General features: G+C 43.3%; 1 protein-coding gene across 2 annotated transcripts in view; it reads right to left on the bottom strand.

Annotated features, from left to right (window-relative positions):
• Positions 1–95: 95 nt before the first annotated feature.
• Positions 96–7,528, bottom strand: part of asxl2 (additional sex combs like 2, transcriptional regulator) — a 29,854-nt gene continuing 22,421 nt past the window's right edge. The window contains exons 5-9 of one of the 2 annotated variants that reach the window (XM_015392169.1): positions 7,061–7,221; positions 6,717–6,813; positions 6,463–6,568; positions 2,574–3,294; positions 96–2,244 (exon numbers count right to left, since the gene is read on the bottom strand). In XM_015392169.1, coding sequence (XP_015247655.1) covers positions 529–2,244; positions 2,574–3,294; positions 6,463–6,568; positions 6,717–6,813; positions 7,061–7,221 — 2,801 coding nt within the window. In that variant the 3' untranslated portion in view covers positions 96–528. The remainder of the gene's footprint in view (positions 2,245–2,573; positions 3,295–6,462; positions 6,569–6,716; positions 6,814–7,060; positions 7,222–7,528) is intronic. The other variant, XM_015392168.1, reaches the window with a different exon arrangement.

The following is a 7,528-nucleotide window of genomic DNA, read 5'->3' as shown; positions in this document are numbered from 1 at the left end:
AAGTGATTTACTTTTGTGTGTTTTTGTCAGGCAGAAATTTATTTATACCCCCTTAGGGTGTAAGAGGTTAAAAAAAGAATTGAAATGAGCCAATATTAGAGGTCTAAAGTAGGGCTGAAACAATGAATCAGATTAATCGTGATTAATGATTATTGAAATAAAATCGTTAACTGTGTTAAAAATGTTTTTTTCTATCCTAACTGCAAAATGTTTTAAATATTTTTAAAAAATTTGATACAATTACTGCTCTGAGTAGTTTTCTCTGTCAGCTAAAGACATGTTTTACAGTCTTTATCCGCCATTTAACGATTGATTACTAAATTAGTTGCCGATTATTTCAATGCTCGATTAATCCGATAAATAGTTTCAGGCCTAGTAGAGGAAGTGCAGCCAGAAGTTGTTCCATGGGAGCGATGAAGGCTAAAAACGGCCATTTAATGGTTTATCCCATCTGAAAAGTGTGCTGTTGTTCATACCGGCCCATGCCTAATGAAACCATTACATAACTTTGTTATTGTTAAGTTCATATTACTGTACCACTAAACATGACACACACAGCTTAGAAGGGCCAATGCAGTCATCATGGCAGAAGGCTCCACAGCCTTTGCACATGATCATTGCCTTCAGTCGGCAGTAGCATTTAGACTGGACGTCCTCCATGTTGGAGCCCTGGATAAATGACTGCTCCTGTGAGGGCTCAGCCTGATTGCCGTGGTCTAACGTGTGACCGGCGGGTATCGTGGTGACAGTCACTGAGAATGACATGACACTCCCACAGATTCCCCCGCCGTCCACCTCCGATGAGGACGTGGATGAGCCCGCAGTGTTGTGGTTCAGAGTGTGAGGTACAGACATGCTGATAGTGCCGCCGTAGCCGGAGGCTACAGCTGAATCCTGATTGTCAAGCGTTCTCTGGAAGGCAGTCGGCGGCTGGTGACTTGGGTCCATGGGAGTAAGATATGGCTCAGAGTTTCCTTGATTGCTATTGCAGAGTTCGAGGTGACTTCGGTGTGACGGAGAAAAAGGGCTGGTGTCTTTGGCTTTGCTGTTGTCGCCACCAGCTCCATTGTATTCGGATCCAGGCTCGGTTTTGACGCTGGAGCAATGCTGAAGCCGTGTTGCGTCGTTGGACCTGGTAACTGAACATCCCTGCTGCTCAGTTTTTACCCTAATGATGGACGTGAAATCTTTGACGGGTTCCTCGTTTTTACCCGTCTCCTTTCTTTCTGCGTTCTCCCTTTTTAAACCAGACACAGAGTTCTTGGGACAGACTGAAAGCTGCAGTTTCTTGCTCTCTGACCCTCTGCCGTATGTGGACACATTGAGCAGGTAATGCCCGGTCATGGCAGGCCTGGGAATTTTCCTTTGGCCCAGAAAGCCAACCAAAACCCTGGACTGACCCCGACACTCCTCTGCGTGCATCATATGCTGGACTTTATGCTGGGTGGGCTTTGGCGCTGCACCTCCAGAGGGCTGGATCTGTTGTTGAGCTTTCCTCTGCATTAGAGTCTGCAGGATCTGCTCTTGGGTCTCCTTATCAGGAAGCTCCCTGTGGTGTTTGGTGTATTCCAATAGGCCTCGCCCAGATGGATTGGTTTGTGGAGGAATCTGCCTATCTCCTCTAGGATCAGCAAAATGTGAAGTTTTCCCCTTTTCAGAAGCCGGGTTTGACCCCCTCACCTTGGATAGGGGTTTAGGGAGGATCTGATCCAGTGGGACTTCTTTTCCTTGCAGCAACTGAGTCACAAGGGGATTGTTTGCAGGAATGCAAGAACTAGTTCTGGTTAGGGATGCAGTACTTTGTGGGGCTTCTTTATCCTTCACAGCCGGAAAAGATGAATGTTCTGTTGAAGCATCTGAACTCCTTTGGATGCTTTGTGGCCCTGTAAAGACTGTACCGGCAAAATGGCTACCGCGCCTCTCATCAGCTGTTTTTGAGGGAGGCGTCTGTGACTGAGTTGAGCTGAGCGGAGGTGAAAGCACACCAGATGGGATGCTGCTACTGCTGGTGGCCGGTAACCTGGTGTGTGCCTGTGGGGAGGTTGGGCTGAGGCTGGGTGATGGCTGCCTCTGATCACTACTGCTACCTCCCCCTGGCCCGGGGCCTGGCACCGGCCCCTTTGAAGCAGATGAAAGTGCGGCGGCGGCTGCTCTCTGTTTATGGGCAAGCATTTTGGCTTTATAGTCAGCCAAAGTGCGAGGTCCTGTACGGCCCGGGCTGGGAAGAATTCGTGACACTGGGATCTGAAAGAGGGTGAAAGGAGAGATATGTTTCATTTGTCTTCCAGGCTGAAAAAAAAAAAAAACGTACCTCTTCAAGTAAATTAAATGAGAAGAAAACCTCTGGGGAATATCACCACAATCCAAGCTACAGTGCTACTACAGACAATACATTATATGTTTCACGTGTTTTTTGTAATAATGAAATACTTGGTAAATGATTAAACTGCATTCCTCTACAGCTCAGGTTCAGTTAGATTAAAAGGAGAGAGTCTGCCATCATCTATAGAGACGTAAGTGACAAATGAGGGTGGATCAGAAACATTAATTAAATGGAGACGATTCATTCTCACCTTGAGAGGTGGGACCCTCTGACTTGTTGGAGATGGCGTGGCGGGGCTGGATATGGATGATCCTGATGGAGATGGAGAGGAGACTGAGGACACGGAGGAAACGGAAGACAGACGAGGTCTTTTCTCGGGTGTCACTTCTCCTTCTGTCTCGTAAAGTGTTTTTCTCTTCAGGGCGTCTGAGCCGGGCTCTGAGGACGCCTCTTGGTCATCCACGGCTGGTTTATCCACAGTCACAGGCTGATCATCCTTCACATCGGAAGTAGCTTTGAGTGGGGGGCTTTTCTCCACAGGTTTCTCAGGGAGCTCGGCTTTCTTCTCTTCCTTTTCCTCTTTGTGCTGCTCTTCACTAAGCGTACTTGCTGCGCTTGGTTCAGTTGGACTCTCAGCTTCTGGTGTTTTTATGGCCGTCGTCATCGCAGCCGGTTGATCCGTGGTCGACTTTCGATCCTCTGCATAAAGGGACCGCCGTGTCTTCATGGGCTCTGTGGTAGGAGTGGACTCTTTAAGTTTGGGGAGCTCCTTTGAAGGTTCCAGTGATTTCTCAGTTGGTTTCTTGTCTTTATCTGTAGCATCAGTCTTGATGCAGTCCTTCATGCTCTTTTTGTCCTCCACAGCCTGAGCAGACGGCTTCGTCTGACAAACAGGAGACCGGCGTCTGACGGGCTCCTTTTTCACTTCAGGCTTTATCAGCTCTTTGGATTCTTCGTAGCTAAGGCCTGAACTGTGCAGGAAGAGAGAAGAGAAAAATGTAAATATATCTTCTCCAACTTTCAATTATAAATGCTCAGATGTGTGACGTTACTACTGACGTAAAAAAAAAAAAAACGTTTTACCCTCTAGATTCTATTTAGGCTGTCAAGCTTATAGTGACAAAAACTGCAATTCTTCAGATACACATAAATACAAATACAAAATCTTGAATAAAATGAAGATGCGATTAATAAATTAGAAAGTGAAACATACCAAAGAGAATAATTACAGAGGGGTACATTTCAACAGCTCATTTCTGTATAATTTAATAATTATGGCTTATAGCTAATAAAAAAAAAAAGAATTTGGTTAAATCTGAACATTTGAATACTACAGAAGACCAACAAAAAAATGTTTTGAAAAGAAAAAAAAGACACAAAAAAGTAAGAAAAGCACTCATAGAGCGCAAAACACAAAGCAGCAAATTGTGCTTTACCCTATAGCTAAGAGTCACTCATAATCTGGATCATTATCAACTTTTAATTAATTGTTCCTCAGATTGAGGCGCACCTTTGGTAACAATTTCCTTAAAATTCTTTTCATAAATTCAAATAAGGCACAGAGTGCGTCTGCAGCCTCGGCTGTTTGCTCTGCTCTCTCCTTTATTCACTCTGGATTCTTGTTTGATAAGCAGCTTGACTTCAAGCGAGGACTTCATGACTCACCTTTCCTGTGTTTTTGCTTTCAGTATAACACTTCTGGACTTCTCTGAGTCCGATGCTGAAACTATAAATACTCAGTGCTGCCACTCTCTGGTTTAGGGGGGTAACTGCTTGTTCCGTCAAATAATGTTAAAGAATAATTTTAAAAAAATCAGATTATGATTATGAAAATGTAATAAATGTACAAAGTCATAAAAGTCACCAGCTGCTGTGATGAATTAAGCCAATCAGTGATGTTATCAAATCTGCAGTTAGAGAGCAGAGCAGCTGCTGCTCTCGAGTCAGAGTTCAACTAATGCTTAAGTCTGTGAAGCAAAAGCTTCATACTTCATACAGTCATCTATGTAAAGCCTCTTTCCCACTGAAAGCATGTCTTTCAATCAATGGGTCGACCCACTAACAATCACTATTTTGCTTCCTTTCCCAAAAACTGTGTATAACCCCTCGCTGGCAAGATGCACGGCATCCGTCTCCCCACTGCTATATGTCTGCTGACACCATCCCGCTGTGTTAGGGTTGATCATGTAACCGATGTGACAGAAAATTAGGAAAGTAAACAATCGAGAGCAACATGTAAGAAAGCCAGGGCATAGTAAGTGTGCATTATATCGTCGGTCTTTTATCTGCCCGAATCCCTTCTACCGGCGCTGCGCCATGTTTAACGAATGTAAACAGAGTTGTTTCGGTTTGTTAGATCAGACATGGCTGGCGCAGTGTGCTGACGTCCACACGTAGCGTTTAATGGTATCACATAATTTAGAGGGTCATCCCGGTTCCGGTGTTCCCACAGCATGCTGATCAGAGCTGAAACGATTGTAACGCAGGTCGCTTGCCGAGTCGTTTGACCCTGGTAGACAGGGTCAGTCAGTGAGTTGTTCCCACTGCCACTAAAAGCCGATTATTACCGGGTTTAAACAGGTTTCCGGCTAGAGGGAAAGGGGTATAAGTAAATAAAGAGGTCTAACTCTTCTGCAATGTACAAATGCTATGACAAACAAAAGAAATTATTATCAACAGGCACTCTGACCTAAACAAAAATAAGTATAAATGATCAGCCCAACAGCTGGTGCTGGTTATGTCAGTTTAGGCTCTTATTGTGAAAGATATTACTCCTGCTTTTAATCTGAAAGGAAAAACTACAACCTGCAAATAACCAAACTGGTCAGTTTTTTTTCTCCAACCAGCTCACAGGCAGTGTGTACCAATAATAAAAGCCTATTTTTACCCTAAATATGAGCATGTGATCCATGCCTGCTACTGAGGTAAAGAGAGACGATTTTAAGCGCTTTCAACTTTAAAGCCACTAAGAGGTCTATTGTACACTGATAGAAATAGCTTGAATGATTATTTGGTACTTTACATACAAATTGGTGCTTCAAGAAGTCCAGTATTAGATTATGAATTGGCATCTGCCGTTACTTTTTCTTAAATGATTTTCAACATGCTACATTCAGGTCTCACGCGCTAGAAGCAGGAGAAGCAGCTAGTTTACATGCAAAGTCAATGGTTGATCCGCATCAAGGCGCAGCAAAAGGTCCGGCAGCGCGTTTTGAGTGACAGGAGCAGCGCATCATGAGTTTCTGAGCATCCTACATGTGCGATGAGCTGCAAAAGCAGCAGCTGCTAGAGTTGGAAAAATTTTAAGTTTTGCTGCTCGACATGCTACATGAACCAGTCAGAGAAGCTGATCTAGGAGCTGGCGAGGAGACAGGCTGCTGATGCAGTTTGCTATGAGCACTCCCCTGAAACAGTTTAATAACGCCTAAATTAACTTAAAATGTCGAAACCTGCTGGCAAAATATGCTCGATTTTATAATTCTCCTGCTTAAAGTTTGGGCCAGAGGCTGGCGTTGAACGGAATTTTCAGAGACAGCGCTCTGCCGGTGTACAGGTGTCTGAGCGGCCCCGACAGCAGAATGATATTTGAAGGCAGGATCGTAATCTTGATTCACTGACTGCACAGGTGAAGTTTTCAGATGGACTTTCTCACTTAAAAATATATTAAAACTACTTTTTACCAGCTTATAACAGCTGCTCTCTGCCACTGAACACACGAGGAGCAGAAGGATCAGATGCATCTGGACACTTTACTGGATGTCTGACCTTAATGTGGACAAGCGTAAAAAATGAAGCAGCAGAAGCATTTTTGCTGCTTCCAGTCCTTGCTACCTACGTAACGTAGCGTTATTCATTAAAATATGCCAAGCGACTCTTTTGATTTGATCCGCCATTGTTATCGGCGAAGAAAGGATAATGTAGCTCCGCCCAACAAACATCAGACGCAGTTCTAGACCGTGCCGCAAGGATGCTTCAGCTGCGCGTCAGAACTTAACTTGTGCAATCTAAATGTAGCGTTTGTGTGAAGGAAAGAATCTTGGTTGGAACTCATTAAAAAACAGACATTCCCCAAACAATCAAATCCGCATTGGATTTGATAATTGTCTAAATATGAACAATATAAATATGAGAGAACGTACTTTTCTCCATAATAATTTTCAAAGAAAGCCTCCTTCCAGTGCTCAACTTTCTTTTCCTTCTCAATTTCCTGGCGCATGCGGAGCTGCAGCTCAGGTGTGAATTCCCCTGCAAAAGGAGAAGGTTAGTTGTTTTCTTTTATTTCATAAAAAAAAAAATATATATAAAAAAAAAAAAGCACAAGTTCACCTTGGAGACAGAATTTGTCTTTATATAAGAATGAATGCTGATATCACCTGGGAGCCAAGCAACTAACCTTCAGCCAGCCTCTCCTTCCAAGACTGTGCTGCCGATGCAAAGAATTCATTGTTTAAAGCAGAGCTGGTGACCTTCAGAAGGCCGTCCAAGCAAACCTGCAGTGAAAAGGCACAATGTGATGACTAATCTTTTTAATAATCACCATCACTGCGTTGGAACGCTGAATGCAGATTGAAGTAGATTCAGAGCTTTGACCAAAACTTCTACCTTATATAAGACTGCTGCACTCTTTCATTTGAATCAATAACATGGAAAACAGATGTGTTTCATCTCTACACTTTGTGCTTTCAGTTATTTTTCATGCAACAGACGTATAAAGTGGATATATAATGTAGAACTCACCTGTCGGTCGACTTCAGGCAGGAGTTTGACCAACTTCTGCTGGCAGTCGGGAGGCAGCACTGAGAAGGTGTGCTTGTTGATGAGTGCTCTCAGGTTGGTGTTTACCAAAATGGAGTCTGGCGTCTCCACGTCTATTTTACACTTTGTACGCTTTATTTGCCCTTTAACACAAAACAGGAAATGGATGTGAGACAAGAGGAATCCAACAAAGCAGAATTTCAGGGGCGTTTTCTAAATCCACCAAAGTTGTATTGTTTTCCTATTAATGCAGAAACTTTATAAGTCTAAAATGAATAATTACTGTAAACATTTACTAAAGCAAGAGTTTGATTTAGTTTGGTGCTTTTGTTTATTTAAAGGTATAAGATTATTTCAGATTAGGGATGCACGATATTGGGATTTTGGCCGATATCCGATATGCCGATATTTTAAAACTCATGTAGCCGATAACCGATATCGATACCGATG

Source organism: Cyprinodon variegatus, unplaced genomic scaffold, assembly GCF_000732505.1.
Source record: "Cyprinodon variegatus isolate N-32 unplaced genomic scaffold, C_variegatus-1.0 Scaffold576, whole genome shotgun sequence".
In the NCBI taxonomy this organism is placed as follows: Eukaryota; Metazoa; Chordata; class Actinopteri; order Cyprinodontiformes; family Cyprinodontidae; genus Cyprinodon; species Cyprinodon variegatus.
Note: the sequence above shows the minus strand (reverse complement) of the source record. Positions and strands in the feature narration are given on the sequence as shown.